General features: G+C 37.3%; 4 protein-coding genes across 8 annotated transcripts in view; 2 read left to right on the forward strand and 2 right to left on the reverse strand.

Annotated features, from left to right (window-relative positions):
- Window positions 1-4,222, reverse strand: part of LOC134751777 (uncharacterized) — a 76,281-nt gene extending 72,059 nt beyond the window's left edge. For all 5 annotated transcript variants that reach the window (XR_010128701.1, XR_010128698.1, XR_010128699.1 and 2 more), the window contains exon 1: window positions 3,994-4,222. The gene's annotated coding sequence lies outside the window, so the exon portion shown is untranslated. The remainder of the gene's footprint in view (window positions 1-3,993) is intronic.
- LOC134751799 (protein enabled) overlaps window positions 1-22,012 on the forward strand; it is a 168,415-nt gene that overhangs the window by 119,755 nt on the left and 26,648 nt on the right. The window lies entirely within an intron of this gene.
- On the forward strand, window positions 11,858-13,918 carry LOC134751794 (DNA polymerase epsilon subunit 3). The gene has a single exon (XM_063687284.1). The coding sequence runs from the start codon at window positions 11,961-11,963 to the stop codon at window positions 12,309-12,311; it is 351 nt and encodes a 116-aa protein (XP_063543354.1). The 5' UTR covers window positions 11,858-11,960; the 3' UTR covers window positions 12,312-13,918.
- Window positions 20,380-22,012, reverse strand: part of LOC134751796 (mitogen-activated protein kinase kinase kinase kinase 5) — a 49,436-nt gene continuing 47,803 nt past the window's right edge. The window contains exon 21 of the mRNA XM_063687286.1: window positions 20,380-21,770. Within this exon, the coding sequence (XP_063543356.1) occupies window positions 21,671-21,770 (100 nt within the window). The 3' untranslated portion in view covers window positions 20,380-21,670. The remainder of the gene's footprint in view (window positions 21,771-22,012) is intronic.

Raw genomic sequence — 22,012 nt, forward strand, 5'->3', positions numbered from 1 at the left:
ACGGGACAAAATCGTACTCCTGTTCAACGTGACTTAAAAATGGGAAACAATAGAGATCCTCCCGAAACAAGGACCTTCATAGCTGCATTTGTAAAGGATGTAAACAAACACAATGACACCAGCACGCGTTGTCTAAATTCAATGCATTATTCCTGTAAATTCATGTTTGAAAGAAAAATTAGTTTTTGAGTCGACGTTGACTTTTTAATAATACAAACCGCTCCGTAGCGAACGAAACGCCAATGTCTCTGTCGCATTTATATGGAAGATTGATAGAGAGATGCCCGTCGTACGCTACGGCCGCGGCCGGCCCGAAAGATTGGCGTAACTAGGGGGGGGGGCAGAGGGGGCAAGTGCCCCGGGCGCCATCCAAGGGGGGGCGCCAAAATGGGCAAAAGCAGGGAAACTTTTGTCAGTCGTCAGGGGGCGCAAATTTAGTGACTGCCCCGGGCGTCATATCCTCTAACTAATGCCCCTGACAATATCAAATTATTAAGCTTATAACATCGGTAATAATTTAACGTAAGCGAGGTTAGCGTGAGATGTAAATGTAAGTAACGAAATGAAAATAGTAAAGAAGATTATGCAAACTACTTATCAGGATTACGTCAATTTGCGTACAACATCGTTCGGGCTTATTAATTCTGATTACAGTTAATCGTTAACTTCGTTTGCATTTATTGGGTCGAAATTCTTTTCGTTGTCCTATTTTTTGTCTCCAAAAAATTTCACGGAATGGAGCTTTTTGTATGGGGTGAAATTATTTTTTAAATTTTTCTCATTTCGTTCCATTTGGAGTTGAAACTCTAGGTCCATGGGGTCCCAGCGCGCATAAGTTGTTTGCAGAAATCGCGAAGCGTCTGGTTGACGTAACTGGTGACCGAAGAGCTGGCGGCTTTCTCGCACAACGTATCAGCATTGCGATACAGCGGGGAAATGCCGCCAGCATCCTTGGTACAATACCTCAAGGGCCTATTTTAGATTTAAGCTATTAGTTATTAATTTCGTTTACGTAGTACCACTGTATATATCATGTATGTAAATAAATTTTTTTTTTATCTACAGCTAGAAAGACATGCGATAGCACTCGAATTTTTTTATTTATTTGATAGAAGACGGAAATACAAGCGTGACAGAGTGGTCAGAAATAAGACAACGAAAAGAATTTTGACATTTTTGACCCAATTACCTCAGATTCAGCTCATTTTGTGAGTATGTACAAAAAACAGTAAAATTATGACGGCAGGGCTTACCCCAGAAAATTAGACCTCCATTAGGTATAGCCTTTAAGTTTGGATGTCTACAGGCAATACGGGAAACTAATTGATGTGTATGACTCACATAATATTTCTTGGATAGTTAACTTGAAACTTAGTCAAATATCAAATAATTTAATCTAGCATTAACTGTACTTATAGGTACATTAAAACTCAATGGAAATAGAGCCAAACCTTCGCAAACAGAGAAACGAATTTAGTTCCTTATGTTTTTGTGGATCTAGGACACCTAGGTAGGTCGGTCCCGCCGCGGCGCCGCGCCGCCGGCCGCCAGGATTCATTAGATTTCGTGATTCCGCAATGCGAAAATTGATTCCATTATGAACATATTAAAAATACAATAACGACGTCTATAAACTATGTGTTTTTTCATAATTTTTAACGACCGGTCTGGCCTAGTGGGTCTGGGTAGTGACCCTGCCTATGAAGCCGATGGTCCTGGGTTCGAATCCTGGTAACGGAATTTATTTGGCGATGAGCACAGATATTTGTTCCTGATCATGGATGTTTTCTATGTATTTTAGTATTTGTATATTATATATACATACATCACAAGCCTTATTGTGCTTACCGTGGGATAAGTCCCACTAGTAACTTCTCACCAACCGTCTCAGTTAAACGTACCATAGACTCGTAGTTATAATATGATACGATCTAAGAGAAGAATTTATTGACTTTCCTCTAGTCTATTGTACGCAGTGCTATATTTGTCTACCGTTCTTCATCAATTCTCATCTACTCAAAGGTTAACTGGAAGAAATCCCTTAAAGGGATAAGTTCGCCTTTGTACTGCCTATTTCTGTGCCATATTTGTGTTCTGTGTTTTGTACAATAAAGAGTTTATATATACAGAAATACAATTTACTAAGATTAGGTATATACGTATTGAATGTATGGGCATCCAGCGGTACCGTCATGGTGCAAGAAACACGTCTCAATAACAGTTAGCAGGTTAACTAATTAAATCAGTTAAATGCGTACACCTGCCGTAATTATGTTAAGAAATGTTTACATTTAAATCGAATTAACCGGCTTGCGTGTGTCAAAATTGTAGGAACCAATCAGATGAGTCTTTGCTTAATTATGATTGGCTGCCGTTAAGTATTCAGTATTCATTTATTTTTTGATTTTCTTGCTTCCATGGTACATTTTTGGGTAGTATATAAAAAAAAAAGCATATCCGAGATTATGTTCGATTGTTTTATGTAATGCGTAAATTGGGATACAGACTTCATAAAAAAACTGTTTCCTCGTCTTAGCGCTTTTCCCGATTCCATCCTACAAGGGGTAAAGGGCGGAATCACAGTATTATTTTTGACACACTTCGCATTTGTCACAGCTAATAATATAGGTGGCGCTGTACGCCGTACATTATGCAGGAACTGAGTGTCAAAAGTTGACGTAGGTATCAATGAATCTCTGACCTTAATTAGGTAGGTACTTATGTGCCACTTTGTATACTCGGTAAAAATGTTTGTCACAAGCATCATAAAAAGCTATTGTCATTTCAATAAAATTATGAAAAAACGTGGTGTAAAAAGGATCTTAAAAATTATCTTTTCACCTCAGCAGCTCGAACAAGCCTACTTTCGTCACTCCCTGGAGTGAGGAAAGTGCGACTTTCCTCACTCCAGGGAGTGAAACAATGTAGCTTTTTAATTTAGTGAAGGCCATGAACTTCATACTACGGTACGGTACGGTACGGTACGGTACGGTCCGGTCCGGTCCGGTCCGGTCTCGTCTCGTATCGTATCGTATCTTATCGTATCGTACAATATATTATAATACTTTTTTTTTCTGTTTATTCTGTGTAATTCGAAATACATTTTAACCTTTAATATGTTCTCACTACTGAGGTGAAAAATTATGTGTGCAACACGAGAGCAAAGTTATTTTACATCTCGTGTTTTTGAGTCCCTCGCTACGCTCAAGATTCTACCTTAGAATTATTATAGAATCTCGCTTTCTCGGGACTCAAAATAAACACTCGCAAGAAAAACCAACTTTCCTCTCTTGTTGCACAAATAACTATTTACTTATCATTGTTTCCAATTATAACGTAGGTAAAGATAGGTAGGATACCTAATAAATGTTATAATAGGAATATAATCGGAAGCTATTTTGCTATCGGTTAACGCATGCTGGTAGGTAGTCATGTTATCGGTTCGCATAACACAATGTAGGCAAGTACTCTGCACGAGGTTTTTTATTACCCTTTCAAATATTGACCTCTATTGCAAACGAAATAAAGTCGAGAATGTTAAAAACAATAGGTATGAATCTCACTCTTACGCAGTTTCAGCGAAGCATGGAAAATTGGGAAAATCAATGAATTCATTGAATATGCATCGCTTTTCTTTAATGCTTTAATGCTTTGGTGCTTGGCTACTGTGTAAGAATATCATTTTAGCATTTCACATTTAAAACATCATAATATCGTCTGGTGACAACCAAGTAGCCACGAATTAATAAACTAGCAAGTAGCCATAGTGAACCATATTAGTAATAAAATAAGGTTAATTTTTGTTTATATTTTTTTTGTAATTAGTGAGTTTTGGTTGTCTCCTGACGATATTTGTTTTAAAAGGAACGATGTTTTGACTAAAAAAAATGATATTAATTTTTATATTTCACGCAAAGGTACATCACTATTTCAGTAAATAGTGTTGCGAAAAAATAATTTAGCAATTCAATAACTTATCGATAAAACACTCACCTCAATTGATGTCCGAAAAATAATCCAAAAGAGTCGCTCAAAATCACGAACAACTCATTAAAATAAGAAACAACTGAAAAACGACCGAATCTAGACCAAATTAGTGTAACGACTATGCACTATTAATCATGTTTTTGTTTAAAAAACATCACAATAACGCGGTGTTCTGGAAATCAATAGAAAGAAGCGTAAAAAACGTCCCTACCGTGCTGCGCTTGGTACCGCACTGACAAAACTGACAAAAGTAAAACGAAACGTGCATATTGGAGTTTGCGCAATACGAACCCAGCCATGCTTGTGCTTAAATCTAACTTAACCAGGTAAATGAAAGATTTAAGTAAACAGCTTTTTCTTTCTGTGATGTTTTCGTTCCATTTCTAATCTAATGTTCAACTTTAAAGATTATTTTTGCAGGTTTCATTTTAAAAAAATAGCAGTGTTTTACCTACCAATAAAACACTTATTAAGCGAAATACCTTATTCGAAGCATATTAATTATATATTGAGAGTGGCAACATTGATTGCTATGACGTTACGGTTGCTGAATAGTTGCGTTTCCCACTCCTTTTTCCTCCTCCACTAAATTTCCGTTTTTACCTGCTTGCCACCAGGGGCTCTCGCTTGCCTTCATTGAATCTCAATTTTGATTATTATCAATTTATTGCAATGTTCCACGTAAAAAGCAATAGGATAATTGCGTAATTAGGTAATTACTTTCGTATTTTATATTAGCGACTACAGTGAAGTGAAAGTGACAATATAATAGTGTTTTAACTATAATTATAGGATTCCAAGATGACAGTGGATCATTGCAATCTACCGCCAGGCCGGCCTACAAGTATATGCTTCGAATAAGGTATTTCGCTTAATAAGTGTTTTATTGGTAGGTAAAACACTGCTATTAAGCTTCTTACCGTTATTCGAAGCATATTAATTATATATTGAGATCTGTCTGTGACCGCCTGGTGGCCAGATGCCAATGTGAATCAGATAAGTGATAAAATGTGTACGATTTGTGGGCAAGGGCCCTCAGCTGTAATCGCAACCATTATAAACAGGATTTCTAATGGGGTTAGAAAATAAATTAACAAAAGGGTGATGTGATGTGAAAAACACAAAGAGATCAGCATAAGACATTGTTTATTTATACATAATAGTCTCACTCAATCTATGCTTAAAGTAAATCATACATTTAGTTAATCATGCCACAACTATAGTGTGTAACTACCAATAACATAACACATTAATCCTAAGGTGTATAAATGATTCTTACTAGCAGGTAAGTTTGAAACATTCGAGGTTATAATTATAATCATCTGCAAGTGACATAATTGTAATAGTAAGTAATTTAAATAAAATAAATCCTCATAATACCTACATTTATTTGTTTTATTTACTTCTCTTTTATATCAAGTAAGGCAAGAATATACAGTAATAAACATCAATCACTAAGTATATAGGTAATTCTAATTCGATTTTAATTGTCAAATAGGGGCAAAACAATTTGTTATTGATGAACTTGATGATGTAGTTGCTAGAGGTCTAATTTCTCTACGGTAAAAGTTAAGGAATGTGTTCTGTGAGCGCCAGTTACCGCGAGCTAAGATATCGTCTAATGGAAGGTCTTGTACCCAATTTTTAGAAGCCACTGCGGGGCGCACACTGCCCGGGCTTGCCTGGATGCCTGCGTCTAGCAGTACTTTTTTGATCCAGTTCGCGATAACTGTGCGCGAAGCAGACTTAGGAGTCCCACAGGCTGTAATAAACAGATTATTAGAATTACATTTGCTACGCCTGTCGGCTGACAATGAAATTACTTTCTTGATCCAAAACACTGGGTCTAGATTCTTATATTCACTGTTTTGAAATAAGCGCCAGCCTGATTGTCTATTTGAAACGGAATCTGTCTTCGATCCGAAAATTGGCCAAAATGTTATTGAATTCTCAGACACAATACAATTACCACTATCTATAGATAATAATGTGAGGTCATGTACCCTGCGTCCTGAGCACAATAAGAGCAAAATCGCAGCCCGCTTTGCACATTCATAAAAGCTATTTTCATCTATTGTACTGTTTTTCAGCCAGTTTATAAGACTATCTGTATCCCAAATAGGGACTTTGTCTGCTTTTGGAGCTTTAATGGAAATAGCTTTTAGTGCATGTCTTACTAGAGCATGAGAACTCAAGTTAGCCTGGTTATCGGGATCAGTTAAGGTGGCAATTGCTGATTTATGAACTAGGATCGTAGAGTAAGATAACCCGACTTTTTGATGCAAATCTATTAAGAATCTGGCCAAGTCTGCTGCTGATGGTTTAAAGGTATTGACTTTATTATCATGGGTCCATGAAGACCACCTTTTCCAAGCTGGTTGATAGGTTTTTCGGGAGGATTCACGCCAGCTAGATAGCAACAAATCCTTTTGCTCTTGGGACCAATTACTCACACTTTTCGCCCACCCCCACATTTCCATACTTCCAGGTTCATCGAGTGGACTTGGGGCGGCGGTCGGCCCGTGACAGTGTCTACTAATACCATATCCAGAGTAAGTATTGTAAACGGCGGGGCTAGGGCTCGGTTCTTGAGATCTGGTCTCCAAAATGTTTTCGGCCACCGCGGGGCCACAATTAAGTATATCCCTCTGGCCGTGTTCAGGTGGGCTAGCACCTGGGGTATTAGAAGTGGTGGTGGGAACACCCATGCCAGTCGGTAGCACCAAGTTCGGCTGAATGCGTTGTGGAATTGGGCTTGAAGATCTGTCGCGTCGATCGAGACGTAATTGGGGACCACATGTGCTGTCGCGGAGGCGAACAAGTCTATCGTCGGGGTGCCCCACTTTGAGAATATCTTCTCCGTTACCGTGGGTAGGAGATGCCACTCCGGAGTGAGCGACAGGCGAGACAGGCGATCTGCCTCGCAGTTGTACCTCCCGGGGAGATAATGAATTTGAACGTGTATAGGTCTAAAAGGTGAAATATCTGGTAGCATATATTCATCAGAGGTGATGATCGGGTTCCTCCTTCGTTTTTGAGGAAGGCGACTACTGATCGGTTGTCGCTTTGAATCATCGATGATGAATTTGCTAGGTAATGACAGCAACGTTTTAGGGCGTAAAGTACTGCAAGCATTTCCCTCTGGTTTGAATGGAGACTGGCTTCGGCTCTGGTCCAATGGCCCCATAATTTTATATTGTTCAGTTGAGCTCCCCATGCTAGTGATGATGCGTCTGTCACCAAGTAGTGACGAACCGGGGGATAATGGATCATAGATTTGTTTTCGACATTGCTTAGCCACCAAGACAGTTCGTTCTGGGCCTCTTGTGGAACCGGAAGCCGGCGGTAAGGGGGCTGGTAAAGAAGGCTTTGACAAAACTTTAATAGGACTCTGTGGTTCAAGCGGCCTCGTGGTACTGGAAAGCTTGCAAAGTTGAGGGAGCCTACTATACTTAGAACCTCTTTTAGGCAGGCTGAGCTGTGCTTTAGTAATTTGAGTATTTTTTGCCTTAGAACCGAGCATTTCTTCGCCGGAAGGAATTTCCGGTTCGAATGTGGGTTCCAGCATATTCCGAGATACTCTATAACCCTTTGAGGGGTTAAGATGGATTTGGCTCGATTTACTTTCCACCCTAATTGGTATAAGGTTTGTGTCGCTTCTAAAGCTTGATTTGCTAAGACCTGGGGGTCTTGGTTCGCAAGAAGGAAATCGTCTAAATAGACTATGATTCGAAATCCTCTTTCCCGTAGGAGCTGGGCAATCCAGTTGGTCAGGGAGGCAAATATTTTCGGAGCGCAAGCGATGCCAAATGGCAGACAGGTCATTTGCATCAATTGACCCTTGAAAATCAGTCTTAGGAACCGTTTTTGATTTGATGCGACTGGCAGGTGGAAATAGGCATCCGAGAGGTCTATTTTTATCAGCCAATCTGAAGGCTGTAAGAATGCCGGGATCGCATGCATGTTTGGTAACTTGAATTTCAGCTGTGGTAGGTACTGATTCAGCCTTTTTAAATTGAAAATTGGCCGGAATGTGCCATCGCTTTTGGGGGTCAAGAACATAGGGGAGACAAAGCTGAGACCCGGGCTCACACATTCTAGCACTCCCATCTTTACTAGCTTTTGTATAGCTTCTTGCATTTGGGGCGAGTAAGGGGTTTGAAATTTTAGGTTGGGCCATGACAAAGGGGGCGGTATGTAAAAGGGGATTTGAAAACCTTGTATTAATTTTACTAATTCTGGAGGGGCATTTAATAGCTTCCAGTTTTCCACAAATTCCTTTAACTGCCCCGCTCGAAAACTTGTCGAGTCAGTATTTCCGTTTTGAGTTATAGTCCCTGCGCGGAACGTACTGGCCCGCTTGTCTTTGATTTCGGGCACCTTGCTGATATGCATACGGACCCTGGGGTCTCGAACCGTTGCCCCGTTGGCGTGGAGCCTTTCCTTGACTTCCCACAAATGTGTCTGGTCTTGGTTGGCGAAAAGGACCGCGCCAAGCCATAGGTGCAAAATTATAGTGGCCTTGCGCAGGCATAGGTAAGAAAGGTCTAGGCATGGTCATAAGCAAGCTTGAGGGGTCGTAAGCGCCCTGCGCGGGTGCTCTTTGAGTGTTATTAGTCTGATTGACGCCTGCTTGCGCAGCAGGTTTGTTTTGGGTTGGCGGTCGGACCGGCCAGAAACATTTAGATACTCCCCCTTGTTTTTCGATTGCTGAAGACAGCGAATCTTTTTGAAAAATGAATTGAGGACTTGGGGGGATCTTTCTCAAGGATTCTTTGAAATATTTATCTTTTACAGAACGTAAAATACTGTCCCGTCTTTGCTGTATAAGGTCAGCACGGTGACCACATGCTAATTGCAAAACATCGTTTGAAATCTTTTGGAAAGAGCCCTCTATAAAAAGTTCTTTAATTTTATTTTGCAAAGACTCGGGAGTAAGTGCTGTAGTGGTCCTAGCCCACGTTACTAAGGAATCAAAGCAAGTCTCGGCAGTTTCACCTTGTTTGATCAAAGCTTGCGTGATAGCCGCAAAACCACGTTCAAGGACGCTCAGGTTCGAAAACTTATCAAAAGGCTTTAATTCATCGTTTGTTTCTAATTCTGTGAAGGCTGGTTGTGAGCAATAAAGTTTTTGTACCTCGGAATATCTAACGCTTGACCAGTTTTCCGAGTCAAAATGTTGAACAGCCGTTAAGAGGTCAACGTGAGCGGGCAAGGATTTTGGAACAGGTGGCTCTTTTAAAACTGTATTGAATGCTAACTTTAACGTTGCTACATCATTATTAGGAGCCGGGGCTTCGGTTTCTTCCGCTTCATATAACTCGCCGCTCACATTACCCTCAATTTCGTCACCTTGATCAAAAGATCGGTCTGCGGGACCCGTTGATTGAAATTGCAGCATATTGCTGATGCAATTTTGGATCTCATTTACCTGGTTTGCCAGTTGCTGTATGACATCGTTACTTCGTTGTCGCTTACGTTTCAGTCCGGATTTTGTTTTCTTTGCTTTCCTTTTCGAAGGCCGGTGAGAAGAACGTGGCGGCCCTACAGGAAGCGGCTGTTGCGATGATAGCCCCGGAATCGGCTCCCATGACTGCCCCGGAGTGGGTGCAACCTCGTCAGAATCGGATGATGAGCCAGAACTAGACGAACTAGATTCGGACATGTTCTCTGTAAAAATAATTTAGTATTAATACACTTATTTAAAAATCTTTTTCGAACGGTAAAACCGTTATGATTTTTCAAATAAATCAGCTTGACTTACAAATTTCTTCAATTTGTAAGCGCGACCGTACCGTTTCGCATTCAAGATGCCAATGAAGGCAAGCGAGAGCCCCTGGTGGCAAGCAGGTAAAAACGGAAATTTAGTGGAGGAGGAAAAAGGAGTGGGAAACGCAACTATTCAGCAACCGTAACGTCATAGCAATCAATGTTGCCACTCTCAATATATAATTAATATGCTTCGAATAACGGTAAGAAGCTTAATAGGTATATTCTTTCTTAGTTTGTCACTTAGGTCATTCACCGATGACATTGTTCAATAATTAACGTAACTAAAGGCCTTGAGTAAGTTCTCATCATCGATTTTAATACGCTAACCGCGTGAATACTTGCTTACCTATTTAACCTTTTTAACTACTTATAAATTGTATTTAATATATTTTAGAATAATTTACCAGTTTAATTACAAAATCATTAATTTAATGATATGACTTGTGAAAGAGCCTTTGAGGCGTCGTAGGTACCTATATACTTACTAGTAGAATATTTTTTGGAATTTTTACTTAAGTCACCTAAGATATCAATTAAAATAGGTACCTATTTTAATTTTATATATTTTAAGATAGTTTTGCAATTTGATTACTACATCATTAATACATTGAAATTATTTAAGATACACTTAAGATGTCGATTTTATTTGCTACCGACCGACCGAAATAAGTACTTACATCCCTGTGTAAATATTTTTCCTTTTGATTTAGGTAACTGTAATCAATAATTATTTTTAAAAATGTGCTAGGCAAGTGATGTCACATAAATAATTAAGTGCCTATATATACATACAGCAAAGAATATAATACTGCTATACAGTGCGTAAATCCAATACGGGCAAATATTTAAACGGTGGTAGCATAGGACCTAAGAAGTATATTGAGATAGATTTTGCTTAGAAATACAGTAAAATGTTAACCATACAAAATAATTCGGCCCGCAATGTAATACACCACACAAGTTACGGGATACGAGCTTTTTAAAGTAACTGTCAACGCTTGTTTGCAGTTAAGTTACTATAAAAAGCTTTCATGTCATATTTCTTGCTGTTTGCAGTACATTGCTGCTCGGTAAATTAAAAAAACCGGCCAAGTGCGAGTCGGACTCGCGCACGAAGAGTTCCGTACCATTACGGAAAAAAACAGCAAAAAATCACGTTTGTTGTATGGGAGCCCCATTTAAATATTTATATTATTCTGTTTTTAGTATTTGCTTTGTTGCTATAGCGGCAATAGAAATACACCATCTGTGAAAATTTCAACTGTTTAGCTGTCACGGTTCATGAGATACAGCCTGGTGACAGACAGACAGACGGACAGACGGACAGCAGTCTTAGTAATAGGGTCCCGTTTTTACCCTTTGAGTACGGAACCCTAAAAATTATTATTTCGTATTCATCATACGGGTCATAATTAAGTGTGTAACTTAAAAAACTTCATAATTAATGATTAGACCGATAAATTCTGACGGACGGATCTGGTTTAATTTATTGCCCGTATACGGGCCGTATTGGATTTACGCACTGTAATAAAACTTACTTAAGTAAGTATGTATAAAGTAAATTATTTTTCGTTAGGTACTAAATGCATTTTAGTATTCCTGGATTTTTAAACTGAATCAAATTACTTGAGTAAAGTACTCAATAAAGAAAGAGATTATCTATAAGGGCTAATAAGAATCGGGCGTACGAATTGACAAGTGCAACAGAGAGGGAACACGTCGAACGTGGTTCGCGGTAGGCCCTCAGGCGCTAATTAATTAATTAATTTCGTCGGCCATCGCATGCCGGGCGATAACTCGACAGCTTACCGCAACTTACAAATCTTACATTACAGATATAGCAATTTAAAAAATGTAGGGGCGAAGGGATATCGTCCCATAGAAAATTTGAATTTCGGGCCTTTTTCTACTGACAAGATTTGCTTGACCAACTATATAAAGTCATAAACCTAGTGTTTCATAAATCACACTGGAAAACGGCACCTTGACGGCACTTTTAGATATTATTAACACAGGTCACCCTGCCAGTTGACACTGTTGACATCCATGGTCATGAAATAAATTAAAAAAAAAAATACACTGTTGACAGTGACAGACGTCAAAAAACCGACATTATTTTGGCGGTTATCGCATTACTTATTAATTAAGCACGCGTGTTTTTAATTTTGTTATAATTTCTGATCAAAATAGCAATCTAGACAATGGCAGAAAAACTAGAAGATTTGAACCTTCCGTTAACCGTAGTCACACGTATAGTAAAGGAAGCTTTGCCAGAAGGAGTTTCAATCTCGAAAGAGGCCCGGACAGGGCTTGCGAAAGCTGCGTCGGTTTTCGTTCTGTACGTTACTTCGGCGGCAACAAACATAGTGGAAAAGAAGAAGAAGAAGGCCCTAACTGGTCAAATAGTGCTGGACGCTATGAAAGATATAGAATTCGACAGATTTGTAGAACCGTTGACGGAATCTTTGGAGCAGTATAAACAAGTGATGTCGGCGCGAAAATCGGGCGGCAAGAAGAAAGAAGAGGAGCCGGAAGTGATTGAGGACGATTGATGCGTTTACGTTGGTCACTATATCTAAATTAAGTTAGTATCATAGTTTACTGTAGTACAAAAACCTAAGTAAATTCTAAGTAATTGAACTGATGTGACCATGAGTTATTGTAACCTGCAGTTGTTGGAATGCTTTTCAGAACCCAGTGCCGGATTAAGACTTATAGAAAATGTGTGCCCTGTCGTCTCCTTGGAATCATCTATCCAATTCAATAAACTTGATATTTAAACATCAAATTGACTGTACATACAGTCAGTTAAAAATTATGAATCAATCTGTGCGTCAAAAGTATCATCATTCTCTAATAGCTTAACAAAGATATATGTCCCTGTATGTACAGTCAAGTGTATAAATATGGGTGCATATAACTTACTCAAAAATGTGTCCCAGAGTTCTTAATTCATGGACATAAGAGCTATGGGACATATTTTTGAGTATGATGAGTGCACCCATATTTTTACACTTGACTGTACAACAATTAGACTGACAGATACTTTAGAATGCAAACTGTAGAGAAACATATTGTTATATTCGAACTTAAACTATTGTGAGACATATTTCAAAATATTTAGATAAGTACGGTTTTTACTCACTATTATTTTTAGTCGCTTTTGGCGACATGTTTCGGATGCGACGACTAAAAATAATAGTGAGTAAAAACCGTACTTAACTAAATATATTGGTATATTGTTTAATACACTAGCAGCTGAAAGCGTATATATCACTGCACTTGGTTTTTTTTTTTTAACTATTGTTCTTTTTGTTAGTTGTTTTAAGTGTTTGTCAAGTCTGTTTTTAAAAGTGTTCACTGAAGGAGCACATATCTTATACTTTTTGAGCATTGTTTCATATGCTTCTAATGATGCTGACTATACCCCTTAAGCAACTACTTACTTTGCAAATAGATTAATTTAGAAAGACCATTATTTTCGTTGTTTTGTTTCTGACCACTCTTGTCACGCTTGTATGTGTTGTATAAAAAAAAAAAGTTGAGTGCTATCGCATGTCTAGCTGTAGATTATATTTTACAAGAGAAAAATTCAAAACTAAATTTCATCTCAATATAACATTTCAAAATTTCGCGTTTTGAACACGTATTAAATTTAAATCACATTTACTATCTGGTCTATCACGAATTTATTTTATTACCTTTATGTAACCCAAACATTAAATGCACTTTTCGTCGGGTAGCCACACAAATCTCTTTGACATTTTGCTGGGACGTCAGTTAGCCGCGACCACGACCAGTGAAACCTGTGTCGACACGTCGGTAAATAACGGTAACAAAATAAATTCGTGATAGACTTGATTGTAAATGTGATTTAATAAATTTCATCTCATACAAAAAGCTCCACTTCGTCACATTTTTTGGGGACAAAAAGAAAGACAATGAAGAGAATTTTGATCCTTATATCTGCCAAGTGTAAACTATGTATTCAGTAGTAGTAGTGATAACTTTATTGTACACAACACCGGTATTATTATGCTGCTTCAACTAAATTAGTATGAAACTAGTGTTTGTATAATGTTTGGAAAATCATATGTTATTTTGTAAGATAGTAGTTATAAGTTTTATGTGATGAAATACATGATTCCTGTTTTTTAAACTTTGTTTCTATTGGAGTCCGAAAGCTAAAATAGCTAAGGGGCAGTAAGAGTGGTTAATGGGCATTTCTATTTAAAGTTATACCAAAGATTTTTTTGTTAGAATTGGCGTTTTTAGGGTTCCGTACCCAAAGGGTAAAAACGGGACCCTATTACTAAGACTCCGCTGTCCGTTCGTCTGTCTGTCTGTCACCAGGCTGTATCTCATGAACCGTGATAGCTAGACAGTTGAAATTTTCACAGATGATGTATTTCTGTTACGTATAACAACAAATACTAAAAACAGAATAATATAAATATTTAAATGGGGCTCCCATACAACAAACGTGATTTTTTTGCTGTTTTTTTCCGTAATGGTACGGAACCCTTCGTGCGCGAGTCCGACTCGCACTTGGCCGGTTTTTTATATTATTTCTACTCAGCTCGTGATTCTTTTTCCATTTTGACTGAGAAAACTTTTTTAGTCTGTTTGGTTACGTTTCCATTACAACTATCTATGACCGTAGCAAAACGGACAAAAAAATTTGTATGAAATTTTGGAGAAGCTCTTTTCTCGTATTAAGATCGGTAGAGCTCGTGATTCTGAGTGGAAATAATATATTCTTCACATCCATTGTGACAGAAAAAAACTCCTATATTAGGTTGGTCCTTATTTGTCCAAGTTATGTTTTTCTACGGGGCACCTGCTTAATGTAAAATGTACCACAAAAAAAAACAATGTATTTTTTTTCAGAATTTTTAAATACATTTTAAGGGTCGCTACCGCACTGAAAATTTGGCCCCTTCATACAAGATGATGATTTTTTTTTTCGTTGTGGGGCAATGAGTCAGGGTGTATTAATATCCAATTTAATTTATGATAACATTGCAAATTTTTTAAATATTTTTTTTTATTTGTGTTTATAGGAACGGAAAGTATGGAAGCGCCTCTAAATCAATCTCTAAAGAGCGGTAGCTACCCCTAAAATGTATTTAATAATTCTGAAAAAAAAAATACATTGGGCTTTTAGTGGTAGATTTTACATTAAGCGGGGCCCCGTAGAAAGATATAACTTCGACGAAATAAGGACCATTATCCGATATGGTAGAATATTCCTTTAAACCCTGGCTTTAAAAAAGATAAGGCTCTAGAATGGATAAAGTTAATAATAAAACCACATGATATTTGTCATCACTTTATTCAGGAATAAAATCTGCTTAAACAATCTGTAATTGTAACATGAACCGCCGCACCCTCGGTGCTCTGCGCTAGCTTATGTACACCAGATGACTCCCAACTCTCCACATAACGAAAATAAATATCATATCTCTATCTCCTATTCTAATTTATAATCTTTGATTGCAAGAATTTAATTTTTCATATTTAATACTAACAATAAATTTCATCAATAATATTGACGAAATTTATTGACAGCCAGTTTTAATACTATATTTTAATTTTATAGAGAAAAATTGGAAAGACTTAAATCTATGAAAAATATTTTTTGTATGCTACGTCTGGTCAACATGCAAGCTTAATCATTTTGTATTGTTTCTACATGAAAAAACACAAAATTAGCTGGAAAGCATCTTGGACCATGTATTTATTTAGAGAGAGTAACATGTTTTACTATGTCGTCTAGAAGAACATTACCAAGCACAGGCCGCTTCAAGTATTTTCTTTTCGGAATTTATTTGATGAGGCCTGGTCATACTGACATGATGCTACGATGTCTACACTAAAGATCTATTGTTATAAATTATTGCAGCCAATGTTTTAGTAGTTGCTAACATTTATATTTGTTGTTTGGCTGACAATGGTCCAAAATGACCTGAAAAACAACTATTGACGCCGAAACGGCAAAAAATCATCCTGTGTGGAGAAAGGACAAGGACAGCCGACCTCAGATAGTGGGAAAAGGCGTAGGTAGAAGATAAACATAAAAAAAATGGCAGACTGTACGGTGACATAATCGCAGGAGTTGTGGGCTCTAGTCTATACGAAAGTAACTGATAATAGTCATAATCATAATCTATCCTTGAATACAAAGCTAGTGGTGAACACACACTTGCTTGATAAATATAAAACTCTATATATAGCCTTCAAAATAAAGTCGAATCTCCAGTGAAGACATCATGACAGCATATCCTACAAAGAAACAAGCTCAGGTAAATAGATTACATTTTCATTACTAATTTAATACTTCTTTAACATTTACTTTTGTAATTTTACATTTTAATAATAGACTCTTTATTCCAGACTTTGATTTGAATAATTTTTAATCTCTAAAAAGGTAATTATTATCTACGTTAATATAATTAAGCAATTTGCTGGTGTGAAGGACTTCTAATATTTTAACATGTTCAATAGTACAAGTACAATAGTACTTACGACTTGGAAATATGCTTGACCGTTAACCATAAAGCTCCCTCCAGACTCGTGCGTGAATCGCGGCTTCGCTCTGCGTAGTCTGGCTGGAGCTTAAGCTTTTAGTCGAAATATTAGTTTCCATATAGCCCCACTCAATAGTGCCTGGGTCAAAATTCTTTTCGTTGTCTTGTTTGTGACCACTTTGTCACGCTTCTATTTTTATTTTTAACAAATAAATAAAAAAGTTTAGGGCTATTGCATATCTTTCTAGCTGTAGATTATAATTTTCTTGGGAAAAATTAAATTTCACCCCACGGCCCACCCCATACAAAAAGCTCCACTCCGTCACATTTTTTGGGGACAAAAGACAAGACAACGGATAGAATGTTGACCTACCTACATTTAATTACAGTTGCGGGTAGATAAGGAATCATATTAAACTACGTTTTCTCATTTAGAAAAAGGGAAACTTGTTATTTAAATCCTTAGCACCAGCAGACTACTCACTAATGGTGTTCTCAACGTCGCTTCCGACCTTATACTATTAATTCAAAACGTATATCTACAAAATACATGTAAATGTTGACTCATAATCGACCCCACTGTTGTCAACCATTACCCGTAGGAAACAGTGGCTCAGCTCGAACAGTGTCTCAGTCGCCCAAATATCGCCTGTATCGTGTTGGAATTAGGTTGAGTGAGCCACTGTACCCGGCAATTTTTTTCCGAGCGACTGTTTTCTACCCTACCCTACTTGTACGGTCAACGTACATATATGATTTCAATATCTTTGTACCTTGTTACAGTGACAATATGAAAACCGCAGTATCTCTTATCATTGTCACTGGCAAGGTACGAAATGGCACACCGCACATAACCGTATCTACTCTGCGGGCACTCATACTCGCGGTGCTCGAGGTCATGCTCCTAACAGCTGCATCAACGGTGTAGTGTAGGAAACACCCTTTGAACGCCAAGAACCCATAAAGTGGTCGTTACTAGTCGTGCCCACAGCGCCATGGACCACTATAGGTGTTATAGCGGACTCTGTCAAAGTAACTTTAGCACTATGGATGGTATAGAAAGGATGCCAATCTCTTAAGGCAGAATTGTTGCAAAAGTGATCGCTTTTAGCTTTAAATAATAGTTCCTAATCTCTCCGGTGGCGCTAGTTAGGCTCTGGGACATAAGGCAATAAATAACCCGACCAAATTACGTAGGTTGTTTTTGGTAGTATTTCGGTGTATGGTGGCGCCGTCTAATTACTGTTTTTTGATGGACACTTTTCATACATAGAGATTTGGCTCCTTTATATAGTCTCCATGCTTAGCACTTTCAAGTTTACATTCGCTCGCTTGCGCCCGTTATCTTGGCGTGACATTGACGTTTTTGTTTACGACATAAAGCGTTCAAGGTTCAAGAGGTTAAGAAAGACAGGTTTCTTGCTATCAACACAATACATCTTCAGAGCTCTTTGTATTATTTGCAAATTATTAGTTTCTAATTTGAAGTTCGATCTTGCAACGATTTTGGTCATCGATCTAAGTGGTCGAATATCTGGTTGACAACTGCAGATCAGAACTATTAGACTCATGTTCAGAATCATACGACCCGGTTCTATACAGCCCTTATTCAGTCCGCGCGAGGTTTAAAGGTGTCATACCTTTTCTAACAGTAGGCAGCACCGCACCTTCTGCCGCGCTCCAAAATAAACCATAATGGTATGTTAAATTGACAAGAAACACGATCTCAAATTGAACACTCTGTCCTTGTTATTATGGTGCAATTTAGAGTGCGACGGAACGTGAAACCTCAGTCTGCCAGAAATGGAATTGAACCTTAACGCTAAGTAATTCATTTGGCAATCATGAAACTACGATATACTTTAGAAGCGAAGATATATAGCTTCTTATTGAATATACTATGAGACTATTATAGATATTTATATTGCGAATAATCAAAATGGAAAGAAAATTATTTTTAGTTGTTTTCATCGCGTAGTGGTGACGTGTTATTTTCCAAATCCAAGATTTAAAGTTGAATGCGTCTTTACGCGTAGAAAGGGACCTGAGACACTTGGACAAAAAAAAAATTATTCAAAATACTGGCCTGTTCTTTAACATCCTTTTGTCAAAACTGACTTCTATTTTTGTACTTTTAAAAATGTTACTTTTTTGTATACAGCATTCAAGCGAGTATCATATTATCAACATTCATATCAATAAAAATAGGGTAAAACTAGAGACAAGCAAACTTTAAAGACTGCTATCTTTATAACTTTCGTTAAAAAGGTGACGATTAGTAAAATTATATTTTTATAGTTTTTAAAATGTACTGGTAAAAGAAAAGGTGCAGAAATAAAAACAAATAAAAATGTACAAAATAAATGTTTATTACGGGAGATAAATAAACGGGATTATCGAAAGCAAATCTGTGATGGAACAAAAATATTCTCAGTTAACATTATAAAACTTATAAACAAATGTTAAATTCATAATCTCAAATCATAAGACTGATGGAATACACTGATATTAATATTAAATTACACATTTAGGTACTTTTATGACAGTCGAGAAGTATCTTTCTAAATAAATATTAAATCAAAGAGCAACATTTAAGACCGATAAAAAAGCTATTGTAAAAATCCTCTTGATAAAAAGTTTAGAACGCAAAGTTATGATTTTAATGCATTAACTATGTATGTCGACCGCTTTGGTCATTGGCGTTTAGGGGCAATTCTCTGGTCTGTGGTTGCGTCTAATTGCCACGCCTCTTCATACATTTTGTATGGGTCGCGGCAATTAGACCGCAGACATATTTCTTGAGAATGACCGTCAAAAGCCCAACCCTGCAAGAGCTTTACGTCAAAACCAGTCCATCAGGTTTCCATAAAAAAAAATTAAATACATTTTAAAATTACAATAACTACGCTATTCATATAATACAATCGGCTAAAACTAGTTTGGAATAATCATAATTATTTACAAAAAATACACAAGCTAGTTTACGATACTACCGATGCCAGCATTTTTTCACAACTATTTTTTTAGCAATTATCATGAACTTTAATATGTTTTCTAAAATGTTAAATGTTAGTTTAGTCGTCCATGGAATAATAATTTGCTTTAACCCATATGAATAAAACAAGCTCCTACACGTTAAAATTAGTAGGGGAGTGAGCCTGTAACATTAAAGAGTGTGGGTCGAAAACGACCCAATGGGCATATATGGGTTAAAATGAGGGTGAATATTATGTTATTTTGACTTTTCATATTGCACAATATTTGAGCAAAACTTGAAAGATGCCAAAACAAATCGTGGTTAACTTTTAATTTCTTCGTGAGAATATTTTTCAAGATTTGTTTTATGGATGGTATAGAAAGGATGCCAATCTCTTATGGCAGAATTGTTGCAAAAGTGACCGCTTTCAGCTTTAAATAATAGTTCCTAATCTCTCCGGTGGCGCTAGTTAGGCTCTGGGACATGAGTATAACATGAACCATATTAAGGCAACAAATAACCCGACCAAATTACGTAGGTTGTTTTTGGTAGTATTTCGGTGTATGGTGGCGCCGCCTAATTACTGTTTTTTGATGAACACTTTTCATACATAGAGATTTGGCTCCTTTATATAGTCTCCATGATTTGTTTGTTGATTTGAGTGTCAAACCCGAATATAATAAAATGTCACTCAGAGCTGCCATAATTCGAATAAAGTCACCGTGTATACCTCATATATGTACCACTGGGTTCGGTAATATACGTACAACCTACATTTTCAAATCTATGTTAAACTATGTATAAGTATATCACAAATATAACAATATAAAGAACAACTCACTCATTTTCTGACATCGTCAAAATAAGACGGTTATAGGACACATTATTTTGTTGTATTTCACACTGTCCAAAATTATGGCAATATAATTTTTATTTTATAGTTGGTCAAACCAAATTGTCAGTAAATCAGAACAAAAAAAACTATACTCATCCCTTTCTTTTGGGTGCTAGTACGAGTGTAAGACAAAGATAGTATGATTCTCTCTGTCTATGTTTGAAATGAGACAGTCCTTTGACAAACTATAGTATGTACTGTATATTATAATGTTTTTAATTTGTTCTTCATACTGTTTTATTCATGTACTATATAAGTAATGTCTTTTATTAGATGTTACTACCCCTTACAGACCGATATTATTAGAGATTAATAATAATCACAATTATTTGGTTGTTACACGCTTTACGAGGTACTATTAATAAATAAATATTTTCACTATGTAATGCTTATTGCATCAAATGGGGCATTTTCTATGAAAAGGGACCTTATTGTCGATGGCGCTTACGCCACACAGCGTCACGCGGCATTATATTATATCGGAGCATCGTTAATAATGGCGTGAGCGCCATCGACAATAAGGTCCCTTTTTATTGAAAATACCACAAATAAGGTCTAGATTGCTTAATTGTTCTAGGTCTTCTCCATTCAGTTCACTAATCCAGAGACGACATACTCTAAAAAGCCATTTTTATAAGTAGAAAAAGGCCGCAAATTTGGAAAATTATGCGTCTTTTCCTGCTGGGAAATTGGTTATCCATATATAAATACATTTTATAGTATTTTTATACATCTTCATTTTTAGTTTTAATCGTGTGTCGATAGATGGCAGTGAATTTACTGTGGCTACAAAATTTACTATGACAGTACCCCTCTATCCTAATATATCCTCTTTGTTTTAATGTTATATTTATATTTGAATGTATGTATGGAGTTCGTCCATTAATTACATCACACAAAATTTAGATTTTTTAGACCCCCCACCCCCTTGTAAGATTTTTTCATAGGAAAAAGATAGGTCGTTAATACGTACTGTCACACTTGGCATAACCCGCATAAAATTCCGTTCCGTCTTCTTACCGGTTAGAAGAGATAACGTGATTGATTAGTTCGCGTTCCATTTATTAACCGGTTTTTAACCTTTTCGACGCCGTGTCAAACACAAAAGCTGTCACTCGGACGCCACGTCACCGAAGGGTCAAAACTGAAATTGAACTTTATGCACAAGCACTTAGGTCTATGTTACTCTGTGATCTTTGACCGATTAATCCGTCTTTGGCGTTGGACCTGCGGTGCCGATATATCCGTCATTGGCGTCCAAAAGGTTAATGAAAGAAATAATATAACGGTTTTAAATAATTTCACGGCTTACTCACTTGTTTTAGTCACTCGCACGACATGTTAAAGTATGTCTCACAACAGTTTAAATTCGATAACGGTTTTAGAAACGATATTAACAGGTATTACAATACCGGTTCCGAGCCCTGCCTGGCTGACTACAGTCCATGTGTGTATGTCTGTCTCTACCATGTGTGTTAGTTACCTATATCAATATTATAATATGTCTGGTTAGTAAGACGCCTCATGGCCCGCCAGTATGTAGAGATCGTTCCCGTCGTCGCCGGACAGCGTGTTACTTTGGAGCAAGTGCGATTCCAGCACCACAACCCTGAAAACAAGGTATATGGTTTAATAAGCATGTTTGCTATACATACATAACCTCTTGGATCCCAGAGACCTGTGTAAGGGACATCTTCCAACTTTTTTTTCGACAGGAACAAACAGGTTCGCAATATAACACTTAAAACTCGCGTATTGAACAAATATGTGACGTTTTTAAGAAAAAGGTACCACATTGTCGCTTACCATAAGGACGAAATTTGCTTGTATCTTTATACGAATAACCTGTCA

This window comes from Cydia strobilella, chromosome 23, assembly GCF_947568885.1.
Source record: "Cydia strobilella chromosome 23, ilCydStro3.1, whole genome shotgun sequence".
NCBI lineage: Eukaryota > Metazoa > Arthropoda > Insecta > Lepidoptera > Tortricidae > Cydia > Cydia strobilella.

Coding starts and splice junctions, on each gene's coding strand:
- LOC134751794 (XM_063687284.1), top strand. CDS start 11,961: ATGGCAGAAAAACTAGAAGATTTGAACCTTCCGTTAACCGTAGTCACA.